Source organism: Branchiostoma floridae, chromosome 3 (assembly GCF_000003815.2).
Source record: "Branchiostoma floridae strain S238N-H82 chromosome 3, Bfl_VNyyK, whole genome shotgun sequence".
NCBI lineage: Eukaryota > Metazoa > Chordata > Leptocardii > Amphioxiformes > Branchiostomatidae > Branchiostoma > Branchiostoma floridae.
Window position 1 is genome coordinate 4595264 of NC_049981.1, and position 21546 is coordinate 4616809.

At 41.1% G+C, this 21546-nt stretch overlaps 2 protein-coding genes across 2 annotated transcripts; both read right to left on the minus strand.

The window, feature by feature from the left end:
* Positions 1–241: 241 nt before the first annotated feature.
* Positions 242–6894, minus strand: LOC118411131. Its single transcript, XM_035813173.1, has 7 exons — positions 6874–6894; positions 5916–6078; positions 5178–5364; positions 2977–3109; positions 1713–1847; positions 1198–1287; positions 242–410 (listed from the first exon to the last, which is right to left on the minus strand). The coding sequence occupies exons 1-6, from the start codon at positions 6892–6894 to the stop codon at positions 1216–1218; spliced, it is 711 nt and encodes a 236-aa protein (XP_035669066.1). The 3' UTR covers positions 242–410; positions 1198–1215.
* Positions 6895–14792: 7898 nt separating this feature from the next.
* Positions 14793–20121, minus strand: LOC118412569. The gene is made up of 4 exons (XM_035815513.1): positions 19934–20121; positions 17651–17720; positions 16369–16500; positions 14793–15484 (listed from the first exon to the last, which is right to left on the minus strand). Exons 1-4 carry the CDS (start codon positions 20036–20038, stop codon positions 15360–15362), a joined length of 432 nt encoding a protein of 143 aa, XP_035671406.1. The 5' UTR covers positions 20039–20121; the 3' UTR covers positions 14793–15359.
* Between the last annotated feature and the right edge of the window lie 1425 nt (positions 20122–21546).

The following is a 21546-nucleotide window of genomic DNA, read 5'->3' on the forward strand; positions in this document are numbered from 1 at the left end:
ATGTTATAGAGTCTGTTCTAATGCATATATGATAATTGGGAGTATGATAATGTTTGAGCTTAGATAGACAGCCTACGCCGGCTTAGCTCCTATGTAAATGTTTGCATGATCATTGAGGTTATAATAATGTTTGCTACATCGTCAAAAATTACCTGAACACACCATCAAGCTTACAAAAGAGACCTTAATGCTCTCTCAATGATCTAAAGTATTTGCAAAAGTGCTTAAAAGTAGAGTTTTCTGAACACACCTTCAATAAATTCAAACAAACAGAAGTGAATTCTCCTTGCAAAAGATTTCTCCTTTCTAAAAGCTTACTTTAATAGCAGTCACGCCCAAAAAAGGTAGGGTGATAGGACGTATATTGCTCCAGCATCGCGGTCCTCGTCCTATGTAAACCCCACTGTTGCCTACAAATGCAAAACAGTGTGAAGTTGTTAGTTAACTCCTCCTAACATGGTCCTTAGTAGATATTCATTGTATGTTGCACCATGATGGCAATCACACATTAAAAGGCGCTACGTTTGTCATTTATCTATACTACTGCAAAAGAACTGTTACAGGGATAAAGTACTCGGAGTTTTAGAGAATAGCGATAGCGATGCTAACTCTTCAATACTCAGCATTTTAGATCTTTTCGCTAATATAAGGTATACATATATGATCACATATCTCATATATATATAACTCATGAGTCAACAATACATCAAGGCAAAATTCAAATATGGAACAAATTAAGTTGCAAAGTTGTCGAACACACTGTCATCAGCTGCTTTTAAGTAAAAGTGATTGCTTAGGCCCCCTTTCCACTAGACGGCGATCGCGCTGCGCTCTCACTACGACCTAAATAGGATATGTACATCCTTCGCTTTCACACTGGGTATATTATACAAATTATAAAAGTGTGACCGAAAAGACAACAAAAAACACAAAGTGTAAAAAGATTCGTTTCTTTTCTATACAATTCGTTGAGCTATATGTCAAATTTTAGGTCGCAGAGAGAGCGCGGCGAAAGCGCCGTCCTAGTTGAAAGGGGGTATTACAAAAGTTGTTTAACCATACATTTGTTGCTTTTACAAAAATCTCAAATTCCCATGATCACACCTACCCAAGGAATTAACTGTGTCCCATCTCTCTTGGATTTACACAGAGGTTTGCATACATGCAACAGTTTACTTGGTCCTTTTTTGCACGTACCTGCATGTTGATCAGGATCTAGTCGTACCCTCCCTTGGTACGCTCCATGGCTTCCTTGATCTGCTCTTGGGTCAGGGCGATGTTGTAAACCTGACGGAAAGACAAGAGGTAATACGGTATTCTGAATTGTTGATTATCAATCGAAAGTTCACCAACGGTGTGACAGAGTAGACTTGAACTTGGCAAGCAAGCACTGTGATGGATCTGAAGATTTTCATAAAAAATCTCGACATTTTCATGCAAAATCTCAAGATTGACTCGAGACATCTCAAGATTTACCACAAAATCTAAAGATTTTTTAAATAAATCTCAAGATTTTTTAATTTTTAATGAGGCGCGAAGCCCCTGCTGGGGGTCAGTATCATCAGTTGAGTACCAGAGAAGTTTTTTCACAAAATATCAGCTATGTAAATTTAAGCTGTAAGAGACTATAAGCATTTGTCCAAAAGGCTTTTTTAAGTCCAAAAATAACCTATTCACTGTTATTAATGTTTTAATGATCGAGATCAATGTACCTGCATGTGAGCTATGCGCCCCTTGTAGTTGCGTTCGTCCTTCTTGCCATCTTTGGCTGCAGGTTTGCCAGCCATGACCACAGGAAAATGAGTTTGAGATGCCAGATCAAGGCTTCCCTGGTCTTCGGAGGCAACCTGTAGAGATGACAAGAAAATGTTTGGTGTCAACTGTTGCTAGATCAAGACTCAATTCCCCAGCCCCAGTCCGCATGCGTGGACTGTTCAATAAGTGAGGGGGGGGGGCTGAAGTAATCTAACACTAGGTAGTAGGCTTTCGTCGGTATCAAGACTATGAGTAGTATAGACTGTACACTTGAGGAAAATATTTACAGTGAATGTGATGTTCTAATGATTTGACACGAAAATTTTGGGAGAAATTGTGGGAGAAACAAGCCTGAAATTTGCTTGTTGCTATATTTTACAATTTTCACAATAATAGCTTATGGCATCAGGCAAAATATGTTCATTAGAGTCAGACTTGTTGTTGTATGTCTGAATGGTATCTAATACAAGTTTAGAAATTACAGATCAAAGATAAAAACTGGATCATGTTGTACCAGTGAATAATTGTATTAGGTTGGTAAAATACGTAATCACAAAGTGATTTATGCACAGGCATGAAATCTATTTAGAGTCAACGTTTCGATGACCATCTGTCATCTTCGTCAGGGCTATACTGACAGGTTGGACCGTGCACTGGACCTAAATGTTTACGGTTTCCCGGGCACTGGAACTGGGTGTTACCTTACATCTATTAATGGAGCAAAACTTACCGTGGGGGCCTCGATTACCCAGTTCCAGTGCACGGTCAACCTGTAACACCTAGCCCCAGTGCACTGTGAACCTGTAACACCTAGCTCCAGTGCATTGTCAACCTGTAACACCCAGCCCCATTGCACTGTGAACCTGTAACACCTAGCTCCAGTGCACTGTCAACCTGTAACACCCAGCTCCATTGCATTGTAAACCTGTAACACCTAGCTCCAGTGCACTGTCAACCTGTAACACCCAGCTCTATTGCATTGTAAACCTGTATCACCTAGCTCCAGTGCACTCTCAACCTGTAACACCTAGCTCCAGTGCACTCTCAACCTGCAACACCTTGCTCCAGTGCATTGTAAACCTGTAACAGCTAGCTCCAGTGCACTGTAAACCAGTTAGTATAGCCCTGATGGTCAACGAATCACTTGTCTTTAAATAAATTCAACGGTTGTGCATAACGAAATTTGGGACTATGTATCATGTTGTATACGTGAAGTTGTACCTCGGTGCCATTCCAGTACACTTTGACGAGGCCTGTTGTAAGACTGTATGTAGCCGACACAAACTGCCACTCTCCTTGTTTGATGACTTCATTCCACAAACTCTTTATCTTGTATCCATCTTGACCCCAAAACCTGATATAACAAATGGATAAAAGAAAGCTAATTGCCTTATTCTGTATGTCTATGAAAAGTGCTGACGATGTAAATTATAGCAGTAAAGGTAATCAAAACTTTAAGCAAATTGAAGGAACTCCTATTAAATGGCATTGCTTTTGTTGATATATGTTATGATATACATATAGAATACATTACGGTGTATTCCGTATCGGGTGTGCCATAACACTGCCATCGCTAAACTGATCAACATGGGGGCAAGAGCTTCTTTAATACCATGGCTGTGTAGCTTAATGGCCGGTCGGAAACAGTGCGTCAGATATCGGGGATCTATATCAGACTGGGAGTACTTGACAAGCGGGGTGGCACAGGGCACCCTGTTAGGTCCGCTGGTGTTCTTGGCGATGATAAATGACGTCGAACCCGTAACTTCAAACTCTCACTGGAAGTATGTCGACGACTTCAACCTCGGTGAAATAAGATCAGTTGCAACAACCCTCCAGACTGACCTCGACAACCTTGAGAGCTGGTCCGCGAGCAATTCTATGAGCCTCAATCCTAAAAAGTGCATGGCGATGCATTTCTGCTTCATGCCTTTGGTGGACAAAACCTTACCATTGTCACACAGGCCAGGCTGTTAGGACTACACATTAGATCGGACCTACGTTGGGATGACCAGGTAAACGTGATGGTGTCTAAAGCCAGCAAGCGCCTCTTCCTCGTCAGTAGACTGCGCCGATCCGGAGTACCAGCATCTGATCTCACCATCATATACTGCGGTAACATTCGTCCCATTTTGGAATATGGTGCTCCCTGCTGGAGTGCCGAACTCACAAGCAAACAGTCTGCAGCCCTAGAGCGAGTGCAGAAACGTGCCCGCAAAATGATCATTGGACGCCGGTACAACTCCTACTCAGAAACGCTAGAACAGCTCAATCTCCAACGCCTATCAGACCGCCGTCGGAGCCTGTGTGTTGACTTTGCTACCAAAGTACCAAAGTTGAGAAATCCCCACGGTTCTGTTCTTGGCTGCCCCCCACCCGTGCCCAACAGCACGGTAGAAACCTACGCAACTCTGGACAGTACCAGCAGCCTTCTGGGTCAAAGCGCTACAGGACAAGCGCCATCCCGTCCATTGTAGAAACGCTCAACGAACTCTAACTGTACTTTACTCCTCAGTCACACTATTACAATTATGGCCTCCTTACGCGGACTTACGACCTCTTTTTTACAAAGTTGTCATGTTTTAAAAGTCTGTATAAAGTCAAACCTGTAAATAGCGTGATTCCTTGAACGCAACAAATTTTGTATTACGTCGATATTGTATTTTAAGTAGTAACTATTGACCTATTGTTTTAACAACGTTCATAAAGTTTTTCTAATTGATGTATTTTGAATAGGCCAATAATTGTAATATCCTCGCAATTCAGCCTCTAGGCTGCCAAGAGGACTATATGCATATTGCTCAATAAACCAGTCTACTACTACTACTACTACTACTATCGCCCAAGGTATCAGCCCGACCGCGGGTCGGATCGCACGACGGCCGAAGGCCGGAGAGTGATCCGACCCGCGGGAGGGCTGAGACCGAGGGTGATGCGGAATACACCGTGTTGTATTTTATTTATGTCATACCCACCTGAGAAAACCACTGTTTTGATGCAAAATGCGCCAGAAGTTGAACAAATTTGTTGCTCTCGAAAAAAAGGCTTTGCAACAGTAATGTGCCAACGTCCGAATCAAGTATTCTAACTTTCGATGGCGCCGTACTCGGCCCACACGAAACATGTTCGATTTATTCGAATGGAGCCCGTGTGATAAACCCGGGCCGTACGGAAAGTTATCACCCGGTCCGGAACACCCGTATCGAACGTTTTCGCGTCACAGGTATGGAATAAATACTGATACTGAGGACCTAATTTTGATAAGTCATAAGCAAATCGACCTTACTCATTCACTAAGCATCATGACAAAACATTTAAGACTACAAAAACAAACCTGCACTTTAAAACGTGTAACTATAAATTATACCTATAACAATATCCTTTGCATTTAGTATACTATGTAAAGATAAAAAAAAGCTCACTGTGTGGCAAGCATGCTTGGATTACTATCAATCCAAAGGCTCGCTCCGTAGTCCCAAAGCGTCTGGGGGAAGTTCCGTTGGTAACTGAAGATTGGGCCCCGGTTTCCTTCCGGGTATATCCAGGCCAGCATGGTCATGTATGGTCCGGTTTGCAGGGCTCCATTGTTGGGAATATCCAACCTAGAGCCTTCATAAATGCAACAAATATGACAAAATAGATGTTTCATAATTCCCTTATTGTTTAAATAGTGTGCCTCTATAACGCTTGTTCTCCTTTATCCGTTGGCCTATATCTGTTGCTTTTAGAAACAAGGTATTTAGGGATATGACGTCGACGGACGTTGGTTTTGAATTGCAACTTTTTCTGTATATTTCAATTTAAAACTGCCATCCTGTGGCTTGATGTGCCTGCAAGCAATGTTTTGATAAACAACGGATGTAAGTCACCCCGCGGATAAAGGTGAACTAGCGTTACCATCATTTACAGTACATGGTCTGTTTAGTTCTTTTTGCCTTTTGACGAATATCACGCAAGTGGAAGAAGAAAGGGGTAACGTTAGATAACAGGAGAGATGTGATGACAATATTAGAGAATGGGCCGAGATGATCCTTAAAATAAAAGAATAAGAAACAGATAACTTAAAATGACTTCTTTGTTGCCCCTACAGTTTAAATATTAAGACTAATGCATAAATGTGACTACAGTGTGGTACGACAATATGTTTTGAAAATATGTACCAAAAATCCCTTTGAAGTAGAAGGATCCTCCGACTTCCCCTCCCGGTCCTTCTGCAAGGCCTGTATCGTGCTGTACGGCATCATTACCATAGCCGGACACGTCACGGGCGCCATGTTTAGAATTCAGTGGCCAGTAACCAACTAGTGCAGACGGGTACGCCATCTGCATCAACAGAGAATAGTCACGTTTAGCAGTTAGAGATTTTAACAAAATAAGGGATAAGAAAGAAGGGACGAAAGAAGAAAAGGGGAAGAAAAGGGGAAGACGGAAGGAAGGGAGGATGGAAGGATTGAACGAAGGAAGGAATGAATGACGAAAGGAATGAATGAAAGAAAGAAAGAAAGAAAAAAGAAAGAAAGAAAAGAAAGAAAGACAGACAGAAAGAAAGAACAAATGTGCTGTTTTAAAGAAACACAGTTTAGCCATGTTGTTTTCAGCTTTTATCTTGATTGAATATTCAAAAGCGTTTGACTGTGTTTGCCATACCAAAGCTAACAAGTTATAACAATGGGCGCAAGATTATTACTTATACCATGTGTATATCTAGGAGTGTGTATGCGTAGGCAATGGACCTCCTCTCGTCGGCAATACTCATTGGGCGGCTAATCAACTGACAATGACAAACAAGACGCTTTATTGTGATTTATTTTAAAATGAATGCCCTCAGATTACAGTGTAAAAAAAAACTTGGAAGGTGATCCGACAAACTTAAGCTAGGCGTGGGGCTTTCTAAGCAAGGAGCTGATATAAAAGCCCCTTGTTTCGAAGGCAAACAAAAGTCTGAGTAAGACGTATGATACCTTTCCTTTCCTTCAAAGAACAACGGAAGCAAATATTGACTTAGTCTTTATGTTGACACTGTTATCATGGTGATATTTGACCGTAAAATATTCAGCTGGTGACAAGTCCATTTACACACCTTGGCTTGATGGTGTTGATTCTCGTGCAAACACTCACCTTTTGTACATACGATGGCATTCCGATTAACGAGTATAAACCCCCATTTAACTAACAAAATATTTATATAGCCTCCAGCATTGCTAGCTTTGGTCCGCTACAGAAGGCAAAGCTGTCGGGCAACCAGCTGGGTTTATCATACTGATGGTGAGATTTGGCCCTAGAAAATTCCCAGCTGGTGACAAGCTCCTTTAAAGGTATGCTACGTAGTTTATCTACGTGTCCCCCTAAGTTAGACCCTCCTGGCTGTAAACAAAACAGCTTCAGGCCTCCAGTAGGCACCCTAAGGGTGGGGTAATGAGTTTATCACACTCCAGCTGGCTACAGGGGAAGATCTTCTTTGAAAACACTAATTTTTGTTCACTTCAGAATAGGATTATCATGCATTTATTCTATTTTGTAGGGTATCAATAAGCTGAGGTTACATTCCCTTCAAAACTGTGAGAATCTTGCAAAGATTACGTTTTTCAAAAACTCTGGTGAAACTGTCATCAGACACCCCACTGTGCAGTCAGGCACACAAGACACTGATAATACCCCCTTTCCACTACGACGGCGCTCTCACCGCGCTCTCTCTGCGACCTAAAATTTGACATATCGCTCAACGAATTCTATAGAAAAGAAACGAATCTTTTTACACCTTGTGTGCTTTGTTGTCTTCTCAGTCACACGTTTACGTTTTGTATGATATACCAAGTGTGAAAGTAAAGATTACACATATCCTATTTAGGTCGCAGTGAGAGCGCAGCACGATCGCCGTCTAGTGGAAAGGGGGCCTAAACCAGATGTGGGCGTGTTTCCCTAGGAAGCATGGATGTCCATGTAGGAAGATCACAGTTTACAGACATGTTTGTATGATGCATTAATGTTGCAACTTCTCTCACTGAGCCTTGGTATTCAATGCTAAAGGGTAGACTTAGCTTACTATGCCACCATGCAAAGAAATGGCAGGAAGATGTAATTTTTGTATTGTCCAAATACTACGTACGCTGCTAAGGTCACAACCCGCCATACGTGCAATTTGTGCTTCCTTTTTTTATGAGGCCACGTTTGCCACGTTTTTCTGCAAACGTTCAGGCTGTACAGGCAGTCGCGTCGCCTGAACTGGCACGTACGGGGGCCGAATTCGCAGCCCGATGGCACACAAAGATTTGCCTGCACGTAAAGTTCTACGGCGTTTCGTACGGCGTTTCGTTCCCTACGAGTTCGTACGGAGGCGGTACTTACCAGTTACGGATCCCAAAAGATTGCTCACGTTTTGGCACGTAGACAGCACGTATTTGCACATACGGCGGGTTGTGCCCTTAGCTTTACTGAGGGCAGATCTCAGGGATAGACGACTTGGACCATTGCGGTCACAAAGAAAACTGCGGGAGCTTAGGAAGCTCGCGATGAACAGGATAAAGTGGAGAGAGTTGAAGAAAGACTGATTGCATCTGCAGGGTGTCTAAACCACTGCAGCCGCAGAACACAGTAAATTACTACCCTGATATCATCTTTGTCGATCATGGGAGGTGTTAAAAGATCTCCTACAGACACACTGCATAATGTTCACTTCAGGCGACAGGAGGTAACTATCCTTTCTTATACCCCCTTTCCACTAGGACGGCGCTCTCACGGCGCTCTCTCTGCGACCTCAAATATGGATGAGCGCGGTGAGAGCGCGGTGGGATCGCCAAGGTCGCCATGGGAGCGCGGAGAGCGCGCGGTGGGAGCGCCATGGTCGCCATGGTCGCCATCACCTCCGCGATTGTTTTGAACCTGCTCAAAACAGTCGCCGTGAGAGCGCCGTGGACGGCGATCTAACGATGAGCGCAGAGAGAGCGCCAAGGGAGCGCGCAGCGAGCGCCGTGAGCGCCAAGAGAGCGCACAGCGAGCGCGGTGAGCGCAATAGGACTCAACAGTGGTTTATGATACCAATTTAGCTAGGACGGCGCTATCACCGTGCTCTCTCTGCGCTCTCAACTGCAGTTTGAGAAGAAGTATATTTGAAACAGACAGAAACCCGGAGAAATGTTTGATATGTACCTATGATTTACAATTAAACAAACTGAGAAGGAATAACCAGGGTTTAAAAAAAGGTTTATCATTTCTTTACTTATTCTTTTTTAAATTTCAACATGATGACATCAGTTTTCTTGTTCTTCATCTGTACATTTTTACTATTGAAGTCCTGTTTTCAATAAATCGAACAGTTTCAGTGTTGTATGATTTACACTAAAAGCATGATAAAACAATTTATGGTAAACAAGCTACATGACAGATTTGAGAAAAAGGAACAAGACAAACGTGTATATTTCAGTCTGAGTGACTGTACAGTGACCAAAATGGGATTTGTTTACAGCCTTGATTTTATTCTTTAAATGTTATGTAAGACGTAAAAGGATGACTTTAAAGATACCAAAATACACTATACACCAAAAGATTCGTTCTCTATCTCTGAAATTCGCTGAACAATCTTTCAAACTTTTGTTGACATTTGAGTATTTCGTCGCGGTGAGAGCGCGCTGGGGTCGCCGGAGCGATTCCACTAGGGCAGTGTTTCTGGCGTCGCGGCGCTCTCACGGCGCTCTGGCCAATTTTCCATCGCAGCGAGAGCGCCGTGAGAGCGCCGCCAAGTTGAAAGGGGGCCTTAGATCTTGTGGTCTGGGTTTCTCTGCAGCACGGGGGAACGATTCTGCTTTCACAATAAAACAGCAAGTTTCTGTTCCCAAAATTAAAACTACGAACGTATGCATGAAAAATATCAAATGTTGAGTTGTATTTAAAAAATAAATATTACTTTACAATTGATATCGCTTGTCTCTGCGATATACACATTCTCTACTTGTTTTTAAAAAGAAAGGACGGCGCAAAACATGAAATTTTCTGCCTTCACAATCCCGAACCAATCATATCAACTCCATACATGAAACCACTTCATGTTGTTTTCAAGTTTTACATCTATTAAGGAAACGAATAACACTCAAATTTATCAACGGGACCAAATCCTTTACCTTTGTTAGAGAATTATTCCAGAATTCTATAGTAATACCTAAAATAGGAATAAAAACGGGAATAACTTACTTTTTGTCTTTTTGCTGTGCACGGTGAAGGGGTACGTAAAACGATTTCTTCTCCCGGACCGGACCGCTCTGATGTAAAGCAGCTAGTCTATCACATTTATAGCAGTATGCATGCAAATTGTCTGCCTTTTAAGGAGATTTACGTCTCTACACCACGGGATATGGAGGGAACGCACTTCTTTGATTGGTTAATTAAAGTAAGGTGGAGTAGAATTCCGGGAAGAATCTATGAAAAGGTTACATCATTGTAAAGTAAATAGCGCTGACGCTTTTACAAGGAGAAGAAAGCAAACATCCGTAGGCACAAACTTCAGTCTGTATACACAACAATTAGACAGTATTTGCACCGTCAAAATTTAATTTGGGGCAAATGCTAAACTGTCTGTTCAGTCACGCAAGCAATAAATCTAGTGCCCACAAAATCCCCACTTAGGACATACCAACGCATATTATAGGATTCCAACACCCACTTCTAGAATTCGACGTCGTGGAGCATGGTTCTCTGTAAAGTCACCCTCCTCGAGCTCCCGATTTCCTGCCAACTTCTGTTGGCTAGTGGTCGGCAGACATGTGTAACCGGGTCATTCATTGCTCGAGACAAGACCCCCATTTGCATTTCACTCCATTTCCGAAAGATATGTGTCCCTTTTTATCGTTGAGTTTTAATATATGTTTAGCCTGGAGTCCAGCCTTGTTCGCTTTGGTCAGCTCCCGAAGTTAGCCTCCTTCACCTCTGGTGGCCTTGGCGTAAGTTTGGGGTTGGGCGGGTGGTCGTCTGTTTTAGGGAAGATCGATTCGCAATTTTAACCGGGAAAGGAAAATATGCCGCAAAAGGAATCTATACCAGAGGGCTTGTACTCGCCCCAGCTGGTCGCCCGACAACTTACGACTTGGCTGGACTCCAGGCTATATATAAATGTGTTTTTCTTGGTTGGGTGGGGATTCATACTCGTTAATCGGAATGCCATAAATATCCTGCCATCGTATGTACAAAAAGGTGAGTGTTTGAACATCAGTCAATCAACACCACGTCAGTCTGTAAATGAACTTGTCACCAGCTGTCAGGCATATTTGTACGGTGCAATATCACCATGATAACAGTGTTAACAGAAAGATGGAGTCAATATTGGCTTCCGTTGTTCTTAGAAAAAGAAGATAAAAAGATTCTTTGGCAATCATGAAAGAATAACTTTATTGCACGACAATTGCACATGGTAGTACAATATGACACAGACTTTTGCTCGTCACAAGAAATGATTATAATATATTCGTTGGACAAACAGCCTTCCTAATTTTCATTCCACTGTAATCTGATGTACATGTCATTCATCGTCTCCAAAAAAGTACAAAAAAAGAAAACAATAGAGCTCCTAATTGCGCCTGTGTCATGGCGACCCCCCCCCTCAGCGATCACGCTAGTGTTTCCACCCCTCACCCCCTCACCCCCTCCAGTGATTTCTCCCCCCACCTCGAAATCGGTAGCAATCTCGCCCCCTCTAAAAAAAAAACAGTGCTATCGCGAACGTATAAATCAACACCATCTACGGTACGGAATAAGTCAGGTATATGTTTTCAATTTGTCACAGTATTTTCTTTCTTGTGCAGAAACATTTCCAAGGCACTAACAAAACACAAGTGAATACTAGTTTCTCATTATGAGCACTATCTACGCACAACTTATTCCTAATAGGCTACAAAACACTTGTAAAGTTCCAGTATTTAGAAAAACACAGGTAAATAAACAATTTCCTAAATACTAAAAACAGTCATAATGGAGGTGAAGGTACATATACCAGAATGTGCGTTATTATAATGGGTTCCTTGTTTGCATAATTGATACACGTACTTCATTCTGTTGTGGTAAACGGTAGAGACTTCGTGTTGGGAGATAAATTTTGCTTGAAGACAGGTTAATACAATGAAAGATATCTTTTGTCGAGACTCGAGTATATGCAACATGGGAATACAACAGACCCAACCCTTCCAGTTCAAAATAAGTCCAGCTAAAAACTGGGCACAAAAAAAAGTTTGGAATATCCAATTTTTCCATTGTTTCTGTATAATTTTCCTATATTATGTATCGGTTGAAAGCCTGTGTCATTTTCTGTCCTATGGTATCAAACTTATATTGATTGCAAACTCATGAAACGAGCACCGGGCCTGCTTACATGAGTGAGTCACAAAGAAAAAGCGCCCCAATTCCCCTGCTTCTGTTCAACACTGCATCGTCCTGTTAGTATGGCGCGTTTTCTAGTGACTCAATCAATCACTTTTTCACATCACGTTTAATATACAGAACATACAGGTTTGTTTAAGCACATTCAAGTTGAGTATATTTGCCGTTTTGGCAGTTGAATGGCCGAATCAAAGCGTGGAGGCGGCAAGGAGAACCGCACGTTGACACCGCAAGAGTAACTCTTATTGTTCGGTGGTTGAAGCAGCGTCATGGTGTGGGGCAGTACAACTACCATATAAAAAAACAAGATAAATCAACATTGCAGGCAACCTCAGTGTGGTGAGATATAGGGACACCATCCTCCATCCAGTCGCAATATTCCACCTCTTCAATATTAGACCAACTGCTATTCTGCAAAATTAAAACACCCGTCCACACAGTGCAAGGACCAATGTAGACTAACAACAGGATGCTCGATGGAATAGCCTTTCTATGACTGATGGCTAGCACCTCGTGGTTCAAATTGTTTGCTTTTATTAATAAAAAGTAACAGTGGCGTTGATTGGCATGTCCTGTTTATTCAACTTGCCTTTATTCACAAGTCAATACCGACGAAACAAAGTGAACTGAATGCACTAGTATTTACAAAATTGCTGAAGGGATTGAGCCGATAAAAATTCCGACTAGTACTATCTCCGAGACCCAACATCTCTTTTGAAAACAATTAACCACTTGTGTCATTAAAGGGTACATGTGCTAGCATTGTTTTGAACGATTAAGGTTCTTACAAAATAAGCAATTTTGTCTCCAGTGTTATCGTACAAAATAAAATTTAATAAAAACGCTACATCGAGTGTTTAGTGGGGAGGGCGGAGTTGTATGGATTTTTCACGAAGGTAACATGAACCGTCTAAAATTGCGGGGAGTTAGCTGTTTGGAGCTTTACGAGATCTCCATATAGAACTGTGTCAATTTCTTACAAATTCCTAAATGAGCAGGTAGCTTTTTATATCTTCCTTTTTCTATTTCTAAAATAAATTTTAACTTACATATTGCTGAGCGGTGTTCACCTGCCGCGCTGCGTGCCTGCAAAGCTGGTGGTTAACGCTTGTTCACCTTTATCCGTCGGCTCACCTATATCCGTTGTTTGTAAAACCGGGGGATAATTAGATATTAAGTCAACGGACGGTGGTTTGAATTGTAATATTTTTAGAGTACAGTATTGCAGTTTGAAGCCACCGTCCATTAACTTGATATCCCCAAACGCCCTGTTTTTTTTTACAAACAACGGATATAGGTACCCCGCGGATAAAGGTGAACTGGCGTTACGCCGAACGGCGGTTATACCGGCTATATGGATACGGATACAGATACAGAATAGTAGTTTTCCATGTCGTATGCTGCTTTTAAGTTTTTTTTTTTAAATCTACGTTTACAATCGTCTACAGATAACTCATGAAAGAATTATTAGTTTGAATGTAAATTTTATATAGGCTTCTCCTTAACAATGTATAGTAACAGCCGTTGTCTATGTTGTCTGTATTCCAGATGTACATCACAGTATGAGTAGACGCTGTTGAATCAAATCATAGCGCGTGGTGGTGCTCTCTCAGCTCTCCACGGTACGTTTGTCCTCTACGAGAGGAGCTCCTTCGTGAAGTTCTAACGATCGCTTGAAGGTGACGAGAACCAAGTGTTTGTGTTGTAAGATAATGATTGTATGTAGAAATGACGCTAGAGTGGTAGCATTGACCTTAGTTCCAGAAGTGAAACTTGCTGGATAACTGTAGGAGTGGCAGCAATATGGAAGCCATGATTGTAGTGGCCAAATTGAAGAGTGATGTCTGTCTGCCACACTAGGGTTACGTTGAATAACACCCCTAGTGCACCTGTTGAACACAAAAATTACATGTCTCGTTAGCCGTGGTGCTATATTTTGTCACCTCAAGTCTTGTTACAACGTTCATTTTGTCTACTTTGAAAATTTGGCAGCTTTTTTTTACCCATCTTTTTTTCGCGCTATCTCATTTTTTTTCTGCTGAGAATGTCATCCATAGAACTTACTTTCTGTGGCTATATATAAACAATACCCATCTATATCAATTCAGTCTACTTCGTAACATGTTGAAGTACAATGAATGGTGTTATAGAACACCAACATAAAAACGAAAAAAGCGATACAGAAAATGACAACTTACAACGTTTCTTTGATTAAAAATATACCAGAAGGAGCAAGAAGGTAGCAGTGCAGTCACGCCCCCTTACGAAACGCCTTACACCACAGTGCTCACAGGACAAGTTTCTACGTCTAGGATGTCAACTTCGATTATACGTACATAGTATTATTTTAAGATTAATGCGTACATAACATTACCAAATGCATAAACGTTTGCAAACAAATTAATTGGTACTGGTGTCCATATGAAACAATTACACAATCATTTCATTTTTGGACTGTTACGTTTTTCTTTTCCAAAGCATAAGTGTTTGTCGTAAATGTTTTTTCAACTTGTCCATTTACAATGAAAGTTTACGATTGCGTTGCTATTTCTTATCTTGCCTGCGTTTCGACATCTAGTATCGATCTGCATTTTTGTTTTTACAAATGTATGTGTTTTCTTGATATAGGATTGTCAGTAATATAAATGTTGTCAGTAACTAAGTCACACATTATGAGATGCGATGTCTTCAATCCAAAAGTTTATTGCCTTACTAGTACATTATACATGAGCAAAAGTAGGACACCAACCATGATATAAACCCACATTACGTGTAACATCCTTATTGTTTCCCTGATATATTACCCTACTGTATGTGCTTACCGGGTATCCCAATCTCGCAGTTGTTACCCTTTTTCAGTCGAATCAATCTTCCGATTTATTTTGTTACAACATGAATTGCCCCTAACGTGAGAGTTAAGTGAATCATAGCAGCCAGAAGTGCATTTTTTAAAAATTCAACAACTTCCTTCAAATACGGGAGTTATAGTGATGAATGCGTGAATATTGTAACACAGAAGTTATTTGGATTCTCAATAATAAATGCCTCCAATCCCAAGCATTTTACATGTATAGGAAATCATATTACATGCAAGGAATTATTCTATATCTTTCAAAAAATGAGGACTCTACGTTATAACACGACAAGCATGGGCTTTATCAAGCAAGGGTAAGAGGTTTCTAAAAATTCAAACGCACATATGAAATTCAATATCCAAGTCGAAGCCTGATTGGTGGATCCGTCCTCTAACGAACAATTTGATTGGCCTGCTCCTGAGAGAACAGCTGTTCTCGCTCCTTGATGATTCTCGCGAGAGCGGCCGGGACGTCGGCTTTGCTGCGGATTTGAGGGATGTTGGCCTTCTTTTGGTCTGTGACAAAAACAACAGAAAGTTTGTATTCAACCTCTAATAACATTGACGTAATTAATACAGACATCACGATACATAAGCAGCAATGCAATACAAACATGATATCACATAAAACAATTATGATTAAGTTGTTTTCGCGAGGTTACAAAGATTTTTGTATATCTCTATAGTGTTATCTAACCTGCTTCTAACATACGCACAATTTGGTTTTAAGTTTTTTTTATGCAAAACATAAATAGATACAGGATTTTGCAATCAAAATACAATGTAAAAGTGTGTTACATTAAACAGTACATAATCGTATATTTTCATCAAGTTTCCAGGTCTCGGTTGATAGCAGATAAAAAATTGTTTCAAAATGTTTCAACATCTTGCAATACAGACGGGAGTAAATGTTCAATCGTATGTTTTTCTTTACAGTGCGTACACTGGTCAGTTTCTGCTAGATGTGCCTTTCTTATCCAGCGTTTGCCAATTAGACAAAAAAAGCCAGTACCTTAGAACGCTAGATTTCGTACATACATAAAAATGTTCACAAAAAATGTAGACATGACTGTACAGTGTTTTTTAGTTGCAGATAGAGCTGGGATCTAGCTATATTAGTGTAACAGATACAAATGGTAATACCGTAACATACGTATACCCTGTTTGCAATAACGGACTATAAACAAATGAAACGAAAACCATTTGTCAATGAAGTGAACAAGTTTGGCTACTCCACTTTTCATTCAATTTGACCTCGATTTAACTACTTTCGTAAGTCTTTTTCCGTAGTACAATATAATACAAAAAAACAAAAGCAATGGAAAAAAGATACGTTGGTATATGTTATTACTGTATACAAAAGATGTTGTTTATTGCTTTTCAACGGTTGATATTCTCACCTTTGTGCACTTCCTTCTCCAGCGACTTGAGCTCCCTCATGGCCTCCTGAAGGTCCAGGTCGTCAGGGTCACCCAGCAGGGCACGCTTTATCTCCATCTCAGTCATATACAGCTGTCCGAGGGAAGAACGGCCTGGAGAAGAGGACGGAAAAAAAATGAGTAGCTGTCACTACGTTGGAAGGTTTTTTCCTTAAGTTTTATAGATTACGACCAGTAACTAACAGGCACACTGACCCCTATCTCTGACATTTAAGGGTTTGAAGGGTGAATAGATAAAAAGGGTGAAAAAAAAAGAAAAGCCACTAGAAACACTATTAGGACCATTGCGATGTAGGGTCGCCTATCGTTTCCTCCTTACAATTCAGTCCCTCGCTGCGCCAAGCAAAATGAGAGTAGTAGGAGCACCTAATAACAACAACCTGGGAAGGGGTATAAGAACAATATAAGTAGCTATCGCCATGTTGGGGGCGGGTAGAGCCAATATGGCGACTTGTAATATTCATGTCACGCTGTACTTCCATCCCAGTGATGAACAACTGAATTGAGGAGAAAGCCATGTATCAAATTGGCAAACAATTGCTGCAAAATTACGCTTGAAAGAGAGAAACGACGGAAATTAGGTCTAGCAGTCGACACGTGATATTTGGTGTGACAATTGTAACTCAGTAGGCTATAGGAGGTTAGTGGTGCGATACCCGCATCGCTGGTGCGAGACACATTCCTTACGCTCAGTTGCGTCGCGGTCGCTACTGTTACACGCAACACAAACAGAGAACACAGGTTATTCTCTTTCCAATATAAGAACAGGCAAAACAACAACAGAAACAGAGTTGGTAAATCTCTCAGTATCAAGATTTGCTGTAATCATGTTACGGCATTATTGGGGTAGATGTTATGAGGGTCAATAATGCAACCACTGTCTTCATGAAGCAGCAGCGACGCTTAGCGTCTGTGCGAGGAAATACCAGTATTACACTGAGGAATTAACAGGTGGTCATCCAAACGTTGGTAAGAGCTTTAGAGGTTAGTCTAAATAGATAACAAATAATAGTAAAAAATATCATTGATCATCAACAAGGACGATTCAAATGACTATAGTTTATTGAAACCACATTGCGCTATCGGTAGTTTTAACAGTGTATCAATAGTTTGAATTGCAGTTATAGTTAAGATTGCATATGCACAATGGAGTTGTTTTATGTATAGAAAGATTGTAAGCTTATACATTTTCTTTTATTCTGAACTATCTAAAAATTGCTCTAACTTGTAGTGTAATACTCACTGATGCCCTCTGATCCAAGTTCTCGCTTGGAGTTCATCGTCTTCAAGTTCTTCACAACATCGTCCACTTGCTGTAAAAGAAATCAATCAATACATTGGTCCATATAACTGTTGTATACACCTCTCATATACTTATTCATAACACATAGAGCTAGCTTGGAATAACATGTATTTCGTGTACAAACCACGCATTGTACTGCCGGTGTGGCTAAAATGTTACTATTATTTGGGCAAACGTTTATGCAATGTATTACACAATACCACAAATGTGGCGTTCTTTAATAGCGATGTGAATGCCTTCGTTATCTACCATCTAGTCTAGGTATGAATGCATATAGCTATTATTGGACGTGTCCCCACTACATTCTACTATATGAGGAAGTGGGACTCGTGAGGCAAACAGCTCAAATACTCGGTGAACGTTCTTTCAATATACACGATATAAAGCTGAAATCTAATTATTCTTTAAAATTCTAATTATCTAAATATTTTGAAAATGTGCACCAGATGTTGATAGTTTAGTAATGAATACATGGCATAGCTATATCATTTGCCTACATGTACTTGAAATACAACCTGCAAAATTCTACGAGTTCCGGAAATGGTCCTCGGAATTCGTGAGGCAAGGCTAACAACCCACACGTCAGGCCCACCTCCCTTTGTGACGTCATCTTCAAAACAACACGAATGCCTGTTTATACACAAGCTCAGAAAATGCCAACACACGAATCGGTGTATTTCCTCTCCAGTTTTAACCACGGGTTATGGTGCCTGAGCAATGAATCTGTTTGTTTGGGTGGGGGGATAGATACTGTGTATGTGTTCTTATTTTCGGCCTCTTTTCCCATACACTTTCTTGGGGCTTTACCCTCCCGCAAACCCCTGACCATTTTTTTCAGCCTGGATGTTTCAAGCATTTTGACTAATCTCATTTCACAGATCACGATTTATTTCTTATTATCGATTCATGGATTCAATCCTAAGGTTCGGAATTTTTCGACATTTTGTTATGGTATTTGTGCAAAGTGTTTTGTAGACTGGGGTGACACTTGGCTTATTTGACACGCTTGTTGAAAGCAATAAATTTTTCAGTAGTAGGTTGCTCTGCCATAAAATGGGGGCGTGATATTTACTAACTTAGGCCAACACTCAGCTGTCATAAAAGGACACATCACAAATTGTAGTCCGGAGCTTGTAAGTATGGGGAGGGGTGCTAATGTTGTCTATCTATTAACACTCTGATAAAATAATCTTAGTATTTCAACAATTAGATTTTAGCTCGATATAACATACTACAACATATGAAATGTCTTCATGTAGTTTTCCCAAAAGCGGTATCATTCGGTCTTTTTTTACCTTACAAAATACCATAGCTTGAGTCTTGAATTCAACATAGACTGTAGCCGATTAAGTATGATATAAAAGGCAACCAGCTAGACAAGACGTAAAGAGATAGAATAGTCGTGTTGTGTAAATTTTACATAAAATGTCTATTTTACGTTTCTACAAACAGCCCGGTCGGGCCCCGGTTGGTAATGCGACGGTAGCCTTTCAGTTACCTCTCAGAGAGGGAACCTGATTTTCCAGTTTTGTAAGTTCCACGTCAAGACAATGTGTCCATCTTGGATAACAATAAACACACGGAAAACGGTTACTGCCACTATTTCTTCTATATTTTTTCTACGTTAGAACAAAGCTACTAATACAGGAGTTTCAAAGAACTATGAACTGTAAACCGATATTTACACACTGTTCTCGCATGAGCGCTACTGTCACGGTGGCTGGTCGCGTTTTATTGAAAGGCGGGTAGAAGACTGGAATTCTTACCTACTAGGTTCTTCCAACGTTCTCCTGGTTTTAGGACTTGTAAATACGGCATGAAATACATACCACAAAGATGATGTTCTAGTTTTGTCGTTCATAATTAATCAGATTTCGTATTTTGGGGTATATACTTAGTCGATCTCCACAAGGAACAGAAGGAAACTAGGTTTATATACATGTACGTATGGGCGAAGACTACTTCACCCAAGAAAATGGCAGTGTTCAACCATTCCATATCATCCTAAACCGCCAGAAGTTAGTCGATTGTATACTATACGGTGTGGACACTTTGTAGAAGGTTAAAGAAATCGTAGTAACTTGAATTTGCAAGTCTATAGGGATCCTCGAAAGGAAGGAGACAAATACGTCGCTGTCATTCACACACATGTAAACAAAGACTACCTCGCCCACTGTAATCAAAGGAATTGACGATGTTTTATCGTTCTATGAAATCACTTACCGCAAGTAGCTCTTCTCTGGTCTTCTTAGCACCGAAACTCCCCTTGATACAGCAGCAGAGGAGCACAGCTAGCAGACAGAGCACGCCAGCGGATCGGGGGGACATGTTGGCGACCGGTCCGGTGTGTGACAGGTAGGGAGAAGTGTGAACTCAGGTGTGTACTGGGTACACATACCAGAGCGCCCCGGGGAGGCCACTTCTGTGGTAGAATATCAGGGCTTACTCTCCAAGCAGAGGTTAGAGGTGTATGTGCACGAGGGGGCTGAAATTGTGTAAAATTGACCAAATTCTTTGTGTATTTTTCAGAATTCAATTTATTTCATTTATCTTATTTTGGTTTTCAATTATTCAACACCTAATTAAGTTTTCTTATATTATTAAGATAAGCCAAATTTAGCTTAAAACGCCCATATGTATTCATGATTGATAGATTGATATGAAAAATATTCTTAGAGACACATTGGTTCTAAAACTAAAACTATTCGAAATGAGGCACATGATTGCTTCTGACCGGGTTTCGCGTCGTTAAGAGGCGACACCTGGTCGGGAGCAGTCCACGTGCTCTCATTAACCACCTGTACATCCTCACCTGTGCATAGAACCTTTTATACGCCCTGCGCCTTTCATTCCCATATGTTGGCCGAGCTACGCCGGAGAGGTCGGGCTTGGTGCTGGTTCGCCTGAGTTCATCGTTTTGGCTAGCTGTGCCCGCCTGCCCTCCCACCCCGCTTCCCGCCTGCCTGCTCGTACATCCTGCCGGCTCTTTTCAACCCATTCTGCCCGCGTTAGGCGAGGAACTCTACAGGGCCAAGAACTTCAGGAACGCACAGGATTTTGGAGCACACATTTGTGAGGTGACATTAGGAGCGTTTGATTTTTCTTTTTCCCTAGTTTGTGCGGTTTTGCCATGTTGACTTCCGTTCGTAAATTGTTCTCGTTTGGTTGACAGTAGTAGTAGTTTCACGAAGTGAGTGGTATTTTCACAGCCGTGCAGGTATGTTATTTCGGTGATAAATGTTTTCGCATTACTTAGTTTGATATGTTAATTTGGTGATTGGCATGCTCGAAGCTTTGGAGTTAAACACGTTTTCGGGGTAATTAGCTCGTATGATGCAGTCGTTTCGGATATTGGCGAATGGTTTGCTCGCAGTGCTATGGTTTTAATGTTATGGGACCACAGAGACACATATAAGAAGAGCAAGACGTGTGAATTTGGCGAATGGTTTGCTCGCAGTGTTTGGGTTTGATATGGTGGCTGGCCCCACATGTGAATTTGGCGAACTTTGTGCTCGTAGTCTTGGGTTTGATATATGGTGGCCACAGAAACACAAAGAAGTAGTAGTAGTAGTAGTAGGCATCCTTCCATCTTTGCAGATAATGGAAGTGTTTTTGTTTGATAGGGTGGCCACAGAAAAAAAAAAAGAAGAAGAAAAAGAAGACATGTGAATTTGACGAATTTGTGCTCGTAATCTTTTGGTTGGACATGGTAACCACAGAAACGCAAAGAAGAAGGAGAAAACTTGTGATTTTGGCGAATGGTGTGCTCGCAAAGTTATGGTTTGACTTGGTGCCTGCCAGAACACACAGAAGAAGAAGACGTGTGAATTTTTATT